The sequence below is a fragment of the Atta cephalotes genome (genome assembly GCF_000143395.1).
Source record: "Atta cephalotes unplaced genomic scaffold scaffold00005, whole genome shotgun sequence".
NCBI classification, from domain to species: domain Eukaryota; kingdom Metazoa; phylum Arthropoda; class Insecta; order Hymenoptera; family Formicidae; genus Atta; species Atta cephalotes.
In genome coordinates this window covers 5,296,514-5,313,086 of record NW_012130069.1, presented here as the reverse complement: position 1 = coordinate 5,313,086, position 16,573 = coordinate 5,296,514, and the positions used below count along the sequence as shown (strand labels likewise).

Sequence of the window (16,573 nt, the reverse complement as noted above, 5' to 3'; positions counted from 1 at the left end):
GTCTAAACTAGAAAAATGTAATTGTTATATCTATTTGCATGAAGTCCAAATAATTACTCAATGTAGTTGAGTCACTGTTTCACTACCAATTAATAATGCCTTCAATTTGTTACCGTGATTATATTTTTATAACATTCAGCATTACTTCAGTTTCTGTTACTTTGTAAAACTAGTTACAGGTACTTGCAAAAGTTGTCAAATTTATATAGAACTATTTCGTTTTCTCTCAGTGTGGATTCGAGGATCTATGAACTTTTGAAATATTTGAAACAAATAATTATTATTTGCGTAGTACGTATACTTTTCTGTATATTTGCAATCTTTGTTATCTCGCGATGTATTTTTCCTGAGCAATTGTTTTAGTACTTTTCGTACGTTAACCTCTTAATAAAACACGTACGAAAGTAACTTAATGAACTATGCACGAAGTAAGGCGTAATTGGTCTCAGTGCTCCGAACATTGCGTGAAGTACGGTTGTGCGTGTTAGAAGTTACTTTCATAATTGCATATGCGAAAGGTGAAAATAAGCGGATATTTTTATGTATTATTACGATAATTACGATATAAGTCACGATCTTAATAAACAAATTTAAGATCACGCTCAACAAGCGCGAATTGTTCCATTTAATATCTTGAGTTTATTATTCTCCATCCTATGCATTCTTTGATTTATCCAAGAGAAACGATTATAAAATCGATATTCAAGTCGGCAAGTTATTGACAGGCAATAACTCATGAATAAAACATTCGTTAAAATAAACGTTAACGCACGAAATGTGAACGTTGAGCGCGTTCAAACTAGTCGCGCTTTTCAATGCTCGATATTCGCTAGCGGTCACGTGACTCTCCCTTATTCGAGTCGCGTCGTTTCTTGCGTACTATCCTTACTGCTTTTTTTCTTGTCGCCAAATATTCACGTGCGAGACGTGAAGATCCGACGTAAAGAAACAGCACAATTAAAAATAAGTACGTTAAAATCGGAATATTCTAACAATAATATCGTGTAATAATAATACTGCATAATAATAATATCGCATGCTAAGATTTTAATTGTATACGATCAGATAAATATCAATTTAAAAATATGATGTAATTTTATGAATATTTCTCAAAATGAATTTAATTTTCAAAAGTTGCAGTTGCAGAAGAGAAATATACCTTATGCCATTTGCCGCGTTTCCATTGACGCGGACAAACGTAGAGATCATTTATAAGTCGGCGAATATTAAATTGCAAACTGGAGCGTTGATAGGAAACTGTATAAATTTTAGACGAGCGACGTCGCGGTCCGACTATCGAAGGATGATGGATTTATCATAAAGCGAGAAAGAGCGTGACGGCGCAAGCAGCGAGCAACGATGAACGGCGCGGTGGCAGCCTGGCAGCCGTATTTCAACACAGCGTACTCCGCCTTGGTAGTCCAGGTTCTCTGTTTGACAAGTACGCGCGTATTTTGCGGCCGTGTCCGAGCGCGTCCGACGGAGGCCGATGTCGACCGAAGAGCCAGCGGGCCGCGAGAAACTACGAGCGAGAGAGCAACACGGCGGCTGCGGTGGCCGTGCTCAACTGCTCATGCGCGTAACAGAGTATAGCGGAGCACTAGTGATACTAGCAGTGCGTACTTTGCTGTGTGCATATGTGTGTGTGCGCGTGCGCGCGCGCACATATAGGACGGTATATCGGAAAGCATACGTTGGTGTATAGTAGTGTACGCGAGAGAGTCGGTGCGCCTCTCGGCCGTGGGCACAAATCGCGAGTAAAATGGAAGCAGAATTTCGCTGCGAGGTTGAGGTCCGTCGTTGAAAACAGGTGAACATGGGAAGGTCCAAGTTTCCCGGGAAGCCGCCGAAGACGGCCACCAGGAAACGGATCAAGGTGCTGGGCCAGCCTGAGGCAGCGCAGAACGATCCGGTAACTGTCGCCGAAAACATCTACTACGGACTTTCCCTGTTCAACGAAACATTCGGCGACAACGAGAAGGTGAGGGGGAAAAAGGTCGTCGCGTTGAGGCGTCCACCGTCGCTATCCGTTGTCGCCGTCACCGTCGCCGTCGTTTTCGTCGTCGGCGTCACCGTACCGTCATCGTCCACCGTTGCCGTCGTTATCGTAGCCGCTATCATGTCGCCGCCGTTGCTCGGCGAGGCCGAGGTCGCGTGAGATCGACGAGCGTCGCGTCGCGCGTCGCACCGCGTCTCGCCGCTCGCGAGTTGCGCGTATTGTCCGGCTCCGGCAAGCGTCACGAGGACACACACTCGGATGGACTTGCGATACGCAGGCCGACGACGAACTTTGGCGCGGCGTAGCGCGCGGGTTAACCTATCGGCGGTGATCATCCGCGGTGATAAGTGATTGTCCAACGGCAGGTGCACGACGCGTTCGCTTTGCGGTCTTTACTTGCCGTTCAATGATTCGTTTCTCAATTTACCATTGCCTCCCCTTCCGTATGTCGATCGAGCTATACTCATTTCTATACATTTTATCCTGGCTGCTTTTGGTACGGAGTATGTCAGTGACGTATGCCTTCTGCAATTCTTGCTCCGTAACTTCTTATCAGCTGGGAAGAATGTAGGATTGTCAATTTTTTTTTTTAATACGAATAAAACTTTGCAGAAGGCAGATTGTCGTGTAGACAAAGTAAATCTACTTTATAGTTATTTGTTTATTTTCATGGTTTGACAATTTGTTTGTTCACTGTACAACATACATACATACATACATACACAAAATATATACACGCTTAGATATAATTATACTATGATAGATTATCATTGTCGAATAGTTTGTTATTTCTAATACTCATCTAGGTGATTTTTCTTTAGGAACATCCACCATTTCACGGATTTAGCACTAAAGAGGCTAATCTTTCTGCATCTTATATAAAAACTCAGCAACATGATGCAGAGAAGACAAGCGATAAATTGCCATCTGTCACAGTCGAAAATCTTGCACCACGGTCCAGCACGAAGAAGGATGTTATTGATATTAAAAATTCTCCTACAGACATCGAAAATAGCACAGAAAAGTTTACCAATTCAAATCCAAAACCAGTTAAAGACATCACCCGGTTACAATCAGTTACAAATCCAAATACTAAGCATTCAAAGATTCACCGAGCAAAAAGTCGTAAGAATTGCAAGAACATTAAATTTTCGAATTATTTGAAAAATCCGGTGCTAAAATCAGTGAACAACATCTTAGATCAGCATCAAAGAACCAGACAGTTACGTAACAGTACTGCAAAAAGATTACTTCAAAGGGCGAAATCTGGAAGTAATACACGTAATTTAGTAGTGCAATCAGGAGAGAAGCCTAGCACAGTGAGAAAATTTGTTTTACCCGTTCGCAGCGTGCATTCGTCAAGAGTTATAAAACCAAATAAAAGATTTATCGAGGAATTGGAAGAAATTTCTACTACAGAGTATAGCGAGAATGAAATTGGTGTACACGTAAAAAAGACTAAATTAAATCCAGATAAGCTTAGCAACTTGGAATCAAAATTGAAAGGGAATACTGTTAATAAGTTATGTACAAAATTTAAAGAGGCAAGAAGTAAGCCAAAAAGGGTGATTCAAAGTGTAAACTCCAATGCTGAGATTATAACTCAATCAGTAAAAAATATAGAAAAATCAGCGAATTCTGTACAAAACGCACAAATATCAAAATCAGCTCATAGAGAAGTAAAGAAATCTCATACTGTATCGTGTAAGAATAAAATATCAAACAGCACATCCGACAATTATAATAGTAATCAAGAATGCTCACAAAACTCGAGCAGGACGACACAAACTGTGAAATCAACAATTTCCAGAAATCAGAAACAGATTTCTATTCCTACAAAAGTTCTTCCCGATTCCAATGTTCCACACTTCGAGTCTTCCAGAGTTCAGACGAGATCAGGAACTCAAAATGAAATAGCAAGCGATTTAAGTAATAATCAGGTAAGCTTTAACAGTGGTGCAGGATTGACAGAAGGTGGCTGTGCAGAAATTGAGAATCAGCTTGGACATGGTAATAAAACTGCGGTTAATACATTGAACAATTTTGAGACGGAAAACAATTTATCTGAAAACGAAAGCGAGCACAGCAATCAGGAAGGCGAGTCACCCGATTTTAGCGGAATGAAACTCAATGGTGGAAAAGTTATATTAAGGAAAGCAAGATTAAAGTTGGACAATAAGTGTCTAGCTGGAACAGAAGGACCATTTTCAACAACGAGTACCAGTAACACTATGGGAGGAAGCACTAATTTAGGTACATATTATACTTTGTGACGATTTTGTATCTATTTGTTACACATATACTTTCAACAAAAACTATTCCTAAATATTATTGATTATTTTTCGTTGTAGGATTAACAGGTACTATAAAATGTGGTGTTTGCGGAGCAGTGCGATTTTATCGATTTGTGAAACAGGCACGCAAATTTGGTATTCACAGTTGCGAATCTTGCCGAAAGTTTATAAGCAAAATGATCAAACGTCAAGCTTGTGCTAAATCCTCAAACAATGTTCTTCCCATTCTTCAGTGTCATAAAGGGGACGGTTTGTGTTTAGTCCCACCTGTTGTGAGGAGTCAACAATGGAATCTCATGAGATGCGTTTATAAAGCCAGATGCCCGGCGTGTTGGTTGAAAATGTGTTTGAAATGTTATAACATTCCACCTCCTTTAAGAACTGGCTTAAACGCGTTGTTACCACCATTAATGAGAGACCCTTTAAGTATTTCTTTGCCACTTGGTCAAGACGAGGATGGTCAAGGACAAAAGTTATGCTCGTCTAAACTCAGTTGGCCCGCAGAAGATAGTTCGGAAAGAAATTTATTTAAGTCTGCTATGAGTTGGAGAAATTTTGAAATGGGACATAAGACGAGTTATCAGGGCACTGGAGGTTTTCTCTATACAAAAATAGATAAGTGTAAGACAAGTTATTTTATAAATACTTTTTTTGAAATCGCGTTTATTTGTATTTATGATGTGTTTTATTACAGTTGATTCTTCAATGAGTATATCGCCTAATAAGAAACGAAGGAAAAATAACAGGATTAAAGTAAGAAAGAAAATTAAAAATCCAGTGGTCGCTTCTTCGTCTGCCAGCCAACAGTCGCAACCTCTTAGACAGAGACTTGAGTTGAAAGGACCGAGAGTTAAGCATGTTTGTCGAAGCGCTAGTGTTGCACTTGGACAACCCATTGCAACTTTTCCTACTGTAGACGCGAAAGAAGACAACGAACATGGTAAAAACATTCCAAAGACAGTGAAAGAAAATGAGAGAATAGAAAAGAGAGATGATGTAAAAGAAAAGGAAATACAAAAGCATAATGAAGATAATAATTTAAATCTTAACGTTAACACAACACAACAGTCTCATTCGAGAAGAGGAAAACCGCAACAGAATGTGTCAACGTTGCACTTTCCAGTGGTAAGATATTTTTCAAGTATAATCGAGAAGAAAGTGATCTAAGTATAGCCATATAAATATTTATTTGTCAATGACATATACTGGATGAGAGGTTCTATTTTTCTTGTACGACATCTATAAGTTGCTTTTTTTGTATGTAAGTTGGTATTCCGTTTATTTAATATAAAACTTGCTACAAACTTAAATTTCGTTCATAAATTAATGTGACATAAAATAGAAAGTAAAGTGATGTGAATAATAATATATTTGTTGTAGGTGTCTAAGGCAGTTATGGATACTGTATATACAGTTTCCATAGATTTCTGGGAGCAATACGATCCTTCTGAGGTCGGAGCTAAGGGTTTTGCTCTTATCGGTTCTGAACTATTTCATATACCTGCTATTTGCTATTTGTGTGGAAGCGCTGGTAAAGAGCCGGTAAGTAATAAACGTATGAAATATCAGGTATAGAAGGATAACGAGTGGACATGTAATAGTAACACGCCTTCTTTTCGAGAACTATCAATATAATTGATCCTTCTTTACAGCTGATCCACTGTCAATGCTGTTGCGAGCCGTACCATGCCTTCTGTTTGGAACCCAGTGAATGGAACGCTTGTGCACAGCCAAACTGGTGTTGTCCCCGGTGTACGATATGTCAGTCCTGCCATCTCAGATCCGGTCCGAAATTATCCTGCATTCGTTGTCGTCAGTCGTTTCATCATTCATGTTTGTCAAAGTCCGGTGTTAGCTCCAGATTGTACAGTCCCGATCGACCTTATGTTTGTCAGAGCTGTATTAAATGTAAAAGCTGTGGTAGCGAGGGCGTCAACGTTCACGTTGGTAACTTACCTCTCTGCTCTATGTGCTTTAAGTTAAGACAACAAGGAAACTATTGTCCTTTGTGTCAGAGATGTTACAACGAGAACGATTTTGACACAAAGGTGAGTATGTACATGTAATCTTGATATAAAATAAGTTCACAATCGCAAAATTTGTTTCATATTTGCAATTTATATATTATGATCGCACACATTCTTTTAGATGATGGAATGTAGCGAGTGTTCCTGCTGGGTACATGCCCGTTGTGAAGGTCTTTCCGATGAGCGTTACCAGATACTTAGTTACCTGCCCGATTCGATCGAATTCACGTGTAGCCAATGCTCTTCCAATTCGAGTTCCTCTATTTGGAGGAATGCCATAGAAGCGGAACTGAAGGCGGGTTTCATCGGGGTGATAAAATCTCTAAGTAAAAATCGCAAGATTTGCACGGCTCTCAAGTGGAGTCCCAGAAAGGAGTGCCTTTGCAGGCCCGTTTTGAGTGTAAGAAAACTTGAGTTTCCTGAAGAAGACAAAAATGAAACGAACTGTACAAAAGAAAATGAAGAATCGGAAGAGTGTAATGGTGATAAGTCCATAGATATCGACTCGAGTTCGAGTGCCAATTACAGGGATGGTATGAATAAGCCTGATTTAGAAGAACATTCAATAGATAATCCCATTAGAAAAGGTCTGCGACGACTACGACAGAAATTCCATCTAAAAGAATGCTCGGTTAGAGTGAAAAACTGCGTTCCGAAGGACTCTCAAGATAACGAGAAAAAAGACTTGATAAATCAAGATTCATTAGTTTCTTCAACTTCAACCGATGGCACGGAATGCCATTGTTCCGAGCAGCAAATCATCGCAAGACCCTCGCCCACTTTAATGTCTGTGAAACGTAAGGTAAACAGTAATGAATATAAATCGTTATTACAATTTCATTGTGATATGATGCACGTAATCAATCGTGTCGGTTCAAAAGATCTGATAGAAACGTATCACGAGATTCTACAAGAAGTTTTTCCATGGTTTATTCCGAAAAATTTTAAGAGCAGCGACAACAACGATGATACGTTAATGCCTACTAAAGATGTTGGCGAAGACATTGCTCTGACGACAAAGTTTGACGATCCTATTCTGGAGGCATGGAAGGAGGAAGTGATGAAAGCACCGAAAGCAATCGCAGCAAAAACGGCAAATCTATATAATATTCACGTCGAGGACAGCAGATCGTGTTGTTTATGCAAGGGTTTGGGCGATGGGCACGAGACAAAAGAGGGAAGGTTACTGTATTGTGGGCAGAATGAATGGGTACACGCGAATTGCGCGCTATGGTCAAACGAGGTGTTTGAGGAAATCGATGGCTCACTGCAGAATGTTCATAGTGCCATTTCGAGGGGTCGTTTGATTCGCTGCTCCGAGTGCGGTAAGAAGGGCGCGAGCATCGGATGTTGCGCGAAGAATTGCAGCAATACTTTTCATTTTCCATGCGCGAGGAATGTCGGACTCGCTTTCAATGACGACAAAACTGTATTTTGCATCTCACATTCGAATACGAGTCATGTCTATAAGTCTCTGCAAAACGAGAACGAGTTTAGTTTGAAACGACCGGTATATGTGGAGTTGGATCGTAAGAAAAAGAAATTTGCCGAACCCAACAAAGTTAAGTTAATGATAGGTTCTTTGATGGTCGACTGTTTGGGCACCGTCATTCCGGAATTCTCTGATACGGCTGAGAAGATAATACCATGCGATTACAAATGTTCTAGACTTTACTGGTCCACAGTGAATCCTTACAAGATCGTGAGATATTACATTAGAACTTATGTGCAGGTATATATGCCGGACGTCTCGTCCGACATGGAGAATAACATCACTATCGATCATAGCAAGGAGCAGGAGAAAGATGAAGTACCGACAGATTATTTGGCCGTCAAACAAACTCTAGATGCGCTCATCGATTTCGTGTGCAACAAAGAAGTTGATGAGAATTTAGCGGAGCAGAACAATACAGATCTTTTGCCGCCGGAATTGAAGGAGGCTATATTTGAAGATTTGCCACACGACCTGTTAGATGGAATTTCCATGCAAGACATTTTTCCAAAGATGTCGTATGAGGATTTTTTAGCCATGGATTTAAAGAATGATGGCTCTTTCAGCACGGATTTATTCAAGGATGATATGTTGTCGTCAGAAGTCGAAGAGACGATAAAACCGTCGGAAAGTAAGATCTCCAAAATAGATTCGTCTCTGTTGGAATTAGGAGCGCACAATGATCTCTGGGTACGATTGGAAGCAAAGACTGCGATGCAGGATCTCATGGACGACTTATTTAATTCAAAAAGCCAGAAACGCGGCGGTAGAGAACTGAAACGATCCAAATCAGAGGTGATGTCGAACAATCCGCTGATCGTCGGCGGTCAAAGGCATCATCAACGTTCCTGCAGTCTCACATGGAGCTGCAAGCTCGACAACACTTATGGTTCTAACATAAAAAGACGGAAGTTGCCCCGAAATCCATCCAGTACCAAGTCCAGCGAAACCGGTCTTATTGTTCTTGATGCGCAAAACGAACGTACGTCGATGTTTCATGAATTGAGAATCCCGGAGAGTATTATGGTCACTGTGGGAAGAGGAAACACGCCTAACATATTATCCGATTCTGTGCGCGAGTTGAAATATTGTATTGAGGACTCTGCTGGATTAAATCGCCGCGTGTTACCAGCCAGGGACGACGTAAAGGAACACAAGAGGCTGCTTTGGCATCCAAGACAGCAGCAACCGCGAATAGTGCAAGTCGACGGATCGGTTGACGCTAATAGTGCCAGCGAGTGCAGTTCACCAGAATACAATGCCGAAGAGAAAAACGCGAATCTTCAAACATCTGAATCATTATCGATCCCGCAATTAGACGGCATTAATGATGAGCACTCGTCTGATGCGAGCGAGTCAAGCTCGGAAATGGAACTTGGCTTATACGCGCGGCCTTCAAATCTTTTACATTCAAAGCGTATCTTTGGTTTCATCAGATCACATGTGTCAAGTAACTGTGATAAAAAAACGAAGAGTGGCAATAGCAACTTTATAACCGCACCAACCATTAGATGTACCTCGCACAAAGCGGAAGTCTTGTTCAAGGAGAAGAATCTCAAAATGAATCTGCAGATCCCACAGGTCGATGGTGCAGGCGATATCTCGAGCGACGACGAGTGCGTCTCGTCGCAACATATGATGACGCATGAAAGGTTACTTCATACCTCATACGAATCGTCGCCGTTCGAGGATATCGATGTCACTTGCAAGAGATGTGGGCTCACGTATCGCAACGAGGAGAGTTACAATCGTCATCTGAACAACTGCGATACTATGATTACTAGTGATAGCGACTCGGAGACCATGGACAACAAGCTGGCATCGCCAGAATCGGGGTTTTCCCCAAACATGGGTTCGATGTCATCGCAATTCATCACGCTTTCACCATCTGAGGGCCACACTCTAACGACCGATTACTCGGATATTCAAGCGACGTCACCCATCGAGGCATCCGTGGCGTCGCCTCATCCGAGTATCCAGATTGAACCGATTGCCCAAGCGATCATTACGCCACAAATTCATGCGACGCATGCCACCGTCGAGACCGTACACCAGACAGTATTAACGTCCAATGACGTGATCGTACAGACTCAATACACCCGTAGAACCACCACTCTGCCGAACCCAGCAGTATTACCTCCTCAGGAAAGCACAGTGCAGATAACGGAGATCACAGATCCGCCGTCCATCTCCAGCGACTCAAATGCTACGGCGCATGGTATCGTGAATACACCGATGAGTTCGCCGGACAGCACGAGCTCGCAGACCGTCCCAAGTCCGGAAATGTCACCCAGTTTTTCGTCCATGGGCGTACAAACTGCGCACGAGTCTATGCAGACGAACGCACAGATCACCCGAACCTCTTCCAAGAAGAATTTACGGGTAGCCAAGCCTAAGACCAAGAACATCAAGCCACAGCAACATGTTTTGAAAAATGTAATACAGTCGCCGCAAAATATCGCGCACAATGTCAAATTTCAACCGACAACGATGTCAAACGGTCCACCGGTAATCCAGTTACATCAGACCACCCCGAGACCACCCACAGTAATCCTTCAGCAAGTGGCGTCACCAGGAATTGTATCCGCTTATGTGGAAGCACTGCAGCAACAATCTGGTCAAAATTTACAATACATCACGACAATAGGTGACGGGCAACACGAGACCGGTTTCAAACCGCAGCTGATCGCTGCAAATTCTTTAGTGCCAGGCACCTATATACAAGCACCGTCCACCGACAATCTGCTGCTACAAAACGGTGGTATATCGATATTGCCGAGTGTGCAGATTGCGCAGACACAGCCTACTGTATTAGGTACCATCATACAACAACAACCCAATGCAATCCAATGTGGCGTTATATCATCGGAGCAACTGCTATTGAGTTCTACGCCTACTCTGGAAATGTTTGCCGATCCAACCGGCGGTATGTTTGTATCGAATCAACCAATGTACTATGGTCTGGAGACAATCGTTAGCAATACCGTGATGTCGTCTAGCCAATTCATGACTGGCACAGTGCCACAAGTATTGGCCAGTAGTTATCAAACAACAACACAGGTATTTCAAGCATCTAAGCTGATGGAGCCTATCGTGGATGTACAAGCTATGTCGGGCGTACCTACTGTAACAACGATGCAGAATGTATCGAGTATGCCGAACATATCTGGTATGCCCAACATAACTGGCGTATCTAACATAGCGAGTATGCAGAATGTGAGTGGCATGTCCAACATGTCTGGAGTACCTTACGTGGTGGTGAACCAATCGGCGCCGTCGTTACCACCAGCAGCAGCTCCGGTACCATCACCAGCACCAACATTGGCATCGGCACCGATGCCAGCATCGGCATCAATACCAGCACCAATGTCAATACCGACACCAGTGTCAATACCGACACCAGTGTCAATACCGACACCAGTGTCATTACCGACACCAATGTCAATACCGACACCAGTGTCAATACCGACACCAGTATCAATACCAACATCAGTATCAATGCCAGCACCAATATCAATATCAGCATCAACGCTAGCAGTAGAACCAATTGTAACGCCACCACAAATCAACATTTCCGCCACATCTCCGGAACGAGCTTATGGTGGCATCGCGTGTAACGTCGTTACACCGGTACCGTGTCAAAATGCGACCATAGAGCATCCAATGGCATCGATTCAAGTGGCAGATGTGTGTTCATCGAATGCGACGTCGATAAGCGTAATGACACCGACAAAGCTATCATCGTCGGCGCCACCACCACCACCGCCACCTCCACCACCTCCACCACCACCACCACCGCCACCACCACCGCCACCACCACCACCACCACCACTACCACCACCACCACCACCACCACCGCCACCACCACCACCGCCACCACTACCACCACCACCGCAACCAACACCACCACCGCCATCAACACCTCCATCGTCGCTACCATCGCCGCCATCATCAGCACTACCACCTCATGCAATGCCAACGATACCTCGTGTCGCTGTGAGACCCAGTCCAGTCACGCATTTGGTTCAGGCGAATCATGGAGCTTGGAAGATCACTGAGCCGTTGTTCGGCGCGGAGCAACCGATGAACAACAGTGTGCGACCATATTTCGATTCGAAACACGTATCGGAGAACACTAGCATGATCAAGTCTAGCATATCATCATCTAAGATACCACCTTTATCGAATCATTATGTTACGCAACGGAATCTAGTTTTAAATCATAAGTCAAATCACGATGTAAATAGCATACATAAGAGCTATAGTAACGGTATCGCGTTGAATCCGAACTCGATGAACACATGCATCAACAATAACAACCCAATCATTGTTTCTAATTCCAATTCCGTGCAAAACAAAATTACGATGCCGACGAATAACATGCCGACCAGTAGACCGATGAACAGGGTGCTGCCAATGCAGGCGGTGACACTTAAGCAGGATCCAGCAAAGAAAGACGATTTGGCGATTGAAGAGCCGACGAAACCGGTAATCAAGCCAGCCGAACCGGAAATCGTAGAATCAAAGAAGGAAATCATCGAGCAGATCGTGCAAATAAAAAAACCTGAAACCGCACTCAGCAATATCAGTGACAATATCAAACTGAATACAGAAACTATAGAGAAAGTAAAGGAGAATCTCAAATTGGAACTTGATAAGGAGAAGCTACAAAACACATCGTTGAAGATAGTGCTGCAGAAACAGTTACAGGACGGTTCTTACAAGATCACGCGCAACATGAAGGCGGTCACTCAGAGCAAAAAGACACCACAAGTAACATCTGTGGAGATATTACCGTCAAAACAGGTGCCTCAGATTGCGTCATTACAACTGTTGCCGATCAAAACGTTTACGCTCAAAGCGAACAAATTCGAGGACAAAGTGAAACCTATGGACGCGAAAGTGAACATACTTAAGGCAAAAGCGCCGCCCGTAGCTGTCAAGAAACCCAGAATAGTGACGAAATCAATCAGACCGCTGCGAAACAATCCGCAGCAGAATCCGCCGCAAATGCACAATTGCTCGAAAGGACCGATCTTAATGTATGAGATCAAGTCGCAAGATGGCTTTACCCATACTGCCTCGTCTATGACCGAGGTTTGGGAGACAGTGTATCAGGCGGTACAGAATGCGCGCAAGGTTCACAACTTGTCTCCTCTGCCTCACAATCCGTTGTCCGAGGGTCTCGGTTTGGAGAATAATGCGGCTATCTACTTGATTGAACAATTGCCGGGCGTCAACAGATGCAGCAAGTATAAGCCCAAATTCCATACGTTGGAGCCGCCAAAACCCGACGAGATGGAAAATGAGTTGCCGGCAGCGTGTGCCAACGGAGCGGCACGAGCAGAACCTTTTAAAGGCAGGAAAGTACACGACATGTTCAGCTGGTTGGCGTCGCAGCATAGACCGCATCCTAATATAATTACAATATCGGAAACAGAATCTAGGTAAAATTCACCACCACGCTTATATAATGTAAAGACAAAATTGCTATTTTATAATTGTTTTTTGTAAATTAATTCATGTGATTTCTGATATTTAATTATCAATATGAGTTTTAATACTTTCATTTTAATGGTCTTGTGCATCATCGGTGTGATATATTTACATTTTTTATTTTAATAATCTCACATATCGTCTTTTGATACACATTATATATTGAATATAAGTTATACTTCTTTAGACTATAAATAAAATCTGTAATATGAAAAATAAACAAGTGCTATTGTTAATAATTTATTTAATAAAGCATTGTGATGAATACTGTTACAGGCGAGCCGTGAGTACCAATTTGCCTATGGCAATGCGCTTTAGAATACTTAAAGAAACATCAAAAGCATCTGTTGGTGTATATTATTCCCATATACATGGTAGAGGACTGTTTTGTTTGAGAGATATCGAGCCTGGTGAGATGGTCATTGAATACGCCGGTGAAGTAAGTAGCAAACTATTCATATTCACATATTAGAAGATCATGTCACTTGTAATCGGTATCGCTTAGATAGAGATCCTACAATCTAACAGAGATTCGCAGAGCAGTCGACAGGAGTTGAGTATATTGATAAATATATTGATAAATTCAATATGACAGTTACTACGAATTACTCCAGCCAATTAGAGAAATATATTGATCACGTGACACTTTGCAAATGTCTGTTACACTATAGGATCTCTAGTATCGCTATTATTATTATTATTATTATTATTATAACCATTAAAATTATTGACTATCATTAGGTTATTCGATCTTCCTTGACCGATAAAAGAGAAAAGTATTATGACAGCAAGAATATAGGCTGTTATATGTTTAAAATCGACGATCATCTAGTTGTTGATGCTACTATGAAGGGAAATGCAGCTAGGTTTATCAATCATTCGTGCGAGGTACGGAAGATTTCTTTTTCTTTATTTTTAAAACAAAAATTTACCTATTACTACAAATTGACAAAAGCTTTTATTATTATCTAATAACATTATTTTATTTGTATATAAATATTTTTAAATATATAAAAATCTAATTATTTTAAATTGCACTTTCTATAATTTGATTATGTAATATATAATATATATAATTAAACATTACGTTAATATTATTATAATCATCACGTTGAAATATTTGATAAATATGTATTATACGAAAATATGTATGTTATAGCCAAATTGCTACTCGCGAGTGGTGGACATACTAGGTAAGAAACACATACTGATTTTTGCTCTTCGTCGCATCATTCAAGGAGAGGAGTTGACATATGACTACAAATTCCCATTCGAGGATATCAAGATCCCGTGTACTTGCGGTTCTCGCAAATGTCGCAAATACCTCAACTGAGACTGCGTATATACAGCTTATCTTAAGCAGCTGACCGAAGACAAAGAAATAAAATATGTGCTATAATTGCGCGCGCGCTTTCGAATAGGATTCGTTTTATTGAATGTTATTCATTTTACTCATCATCAAACTATTTTCAGAGATTGCAGCTTTTTATTACTATATAAAAGAACATAGATTATACATTTTAAAGATTAGAAGGCCAGACGTAATACGCGAAGCACAGCGATTACGATGATGTTACTTTAGACAGCTACGTTCCTGTAGTTGATTTAACGGGGGGTATATTTACACATATACCTATAGCAATAAACCATTCGAGTATCTCCTGCTTTTGTATCCGACAAAGTCGTGCGTTTTACTAACGCGCTTCAGACTTGTGAAAGTGTTATTTTATTCACGCCTGTGCTTTCTCGCACGACTTTTAGACTCTACGTATTATCTACTGTTGAGGCTTAAGTGTACAAGTTATCTTACACTTTACACTAAATGCGAGAGCTCCTTATACGAGAGCGCATAATTCTTGCATGATATGGATCTCTCGATGCTTTGATCGGATTTCAAAATAAACTCTTTCTCTTAAACGAAATTATTTTTATCATAAGGATAAAAATGAAAAATAATGCTGCAAAAGTACTACGAGAAACTAACGGATTTTTGACAATGATCATAAGTTTTCTTTTTGAAAGCTACTTACATTTCTTTCAAATATCACAAGATAAAAATAACGTAAATATAGTGTACAAAAGATCTTGTCAAGCGCGTGAACATAAAATGCGCGATAATTGTATATTTAGATGATTTGTAAATTTTAAATTTAGTGTACAGTGTATGACTAACTTCGTGACATTTCATGTCTGCTGTAGGGCCAGATTTCAAATGTTTTTGTAAAATATGTAATTGTTAGACTAGATATATCGTCTTTGATGTAAGTACAGCAAATCAGTTTTAACTTAAGTTAGGAATGTAGGTATTAAGGAGAGAGATAGAGAATGGCAAGCGAGAACAGTCTCCTATAGCAGGATATTGTTCGAAGGTATACCTACTTTGGCAGACATTGATACGATTTTGTTTTATTGTTCACGTGGCATCATTGACTAGAGGATATTTGCTTTCCAAAACTATTTATTCAATGTAAAAATGAATGGCGCGAGTTCGATATTATTTGTCCTCTCTTTTCCTTTTTGTACATTTTTTTAAATATCGCGTCTATATTTGTGCTTCCACCTTGCCAAGATCATATTCATATTCGAGTTTATTATCCGAATTCTATTGTCTGAATTATATGAGACACGACATTTTGTTTGACGAGTATTGAATAGAAGCGTTAACGGTTTTAATAATCCTTTTAAAAGAATTTTTTTTAATCGAAAAATCGGTTTGTTCGTCGGTCAAATCGACGAAGATTTATGCATTGTTTGGGATAAACGTCTCCGGACATGTTTCTCCGGCGAACGTTTGTGATATTTTCCCATAATGGGAAATATATTAGAGATGCTTTTATAGGAATATATATTTTACATTTTTACGGATATATATATATATGTACCATGTATTCCGTACCAATACCCTTCTGTGAAGTCCAGTTTTGCCTTACTTTTACATGTACCTACGCTTTCACCCGGTGATAGATTTAGATATATATATTTACGCAAATGATATTTTATATTCGAAACTAACAACCGCAACGGCGCATGGCACGGCGCCCTCCGATACAACTACATCGTATTTTAGCGCGATTAATCAATTTCTGCCGAGGTGGTAGTCCCTTAAATTTTGGTGCTCCATGGACACCGTTAAGTGCACTTTTCATGAAAAAATGGCCTAGAGTAAGAGATAGTAAGGTTGCAGTGCGGAAGTGTTTGATAATAATAAGAAATGCGTTATACGAAGAATATTGATCGTGAATTATTTAAAGAGATAATATAAAGG

At 40.9% G+C, this 16,573-nt stretch overlaps 1 protein-coding gene across 1 annotated transcript; it reads left to right on the top strand.

Annotated features, from left to right (window-relative positions):
- Positions 1–1,816: 1,816 nt before the first annotated feature.
- LOC105626604 (histone-lysine N-methyltransferase trithorax) lies at positions 1,817–14,641 on the top strand. Its single transcript, XM_012207898.1, has 11 exons — positions 1,817–1,981; positions 2,821–4,252; positions 4,351–4,914; positions 4,988–5,415; positions 5,674–5,835; positions 5,946–6,341; positions 6,442–11,563; positions 11,786–13,259; positions 13,585–13,747; positions 14,050–14,196; positions 14,468–14,641. Exons 1-11 carry the CDS (start codon positions 1,817–1,819, stop codon positions 14,639–14,641), a joined length of 10,227 nt encoding a protein of 3,408 aa, XP_012063288.1.
- Positions 14,642–16,573: the final 1,932 nt, after the last annotated feature.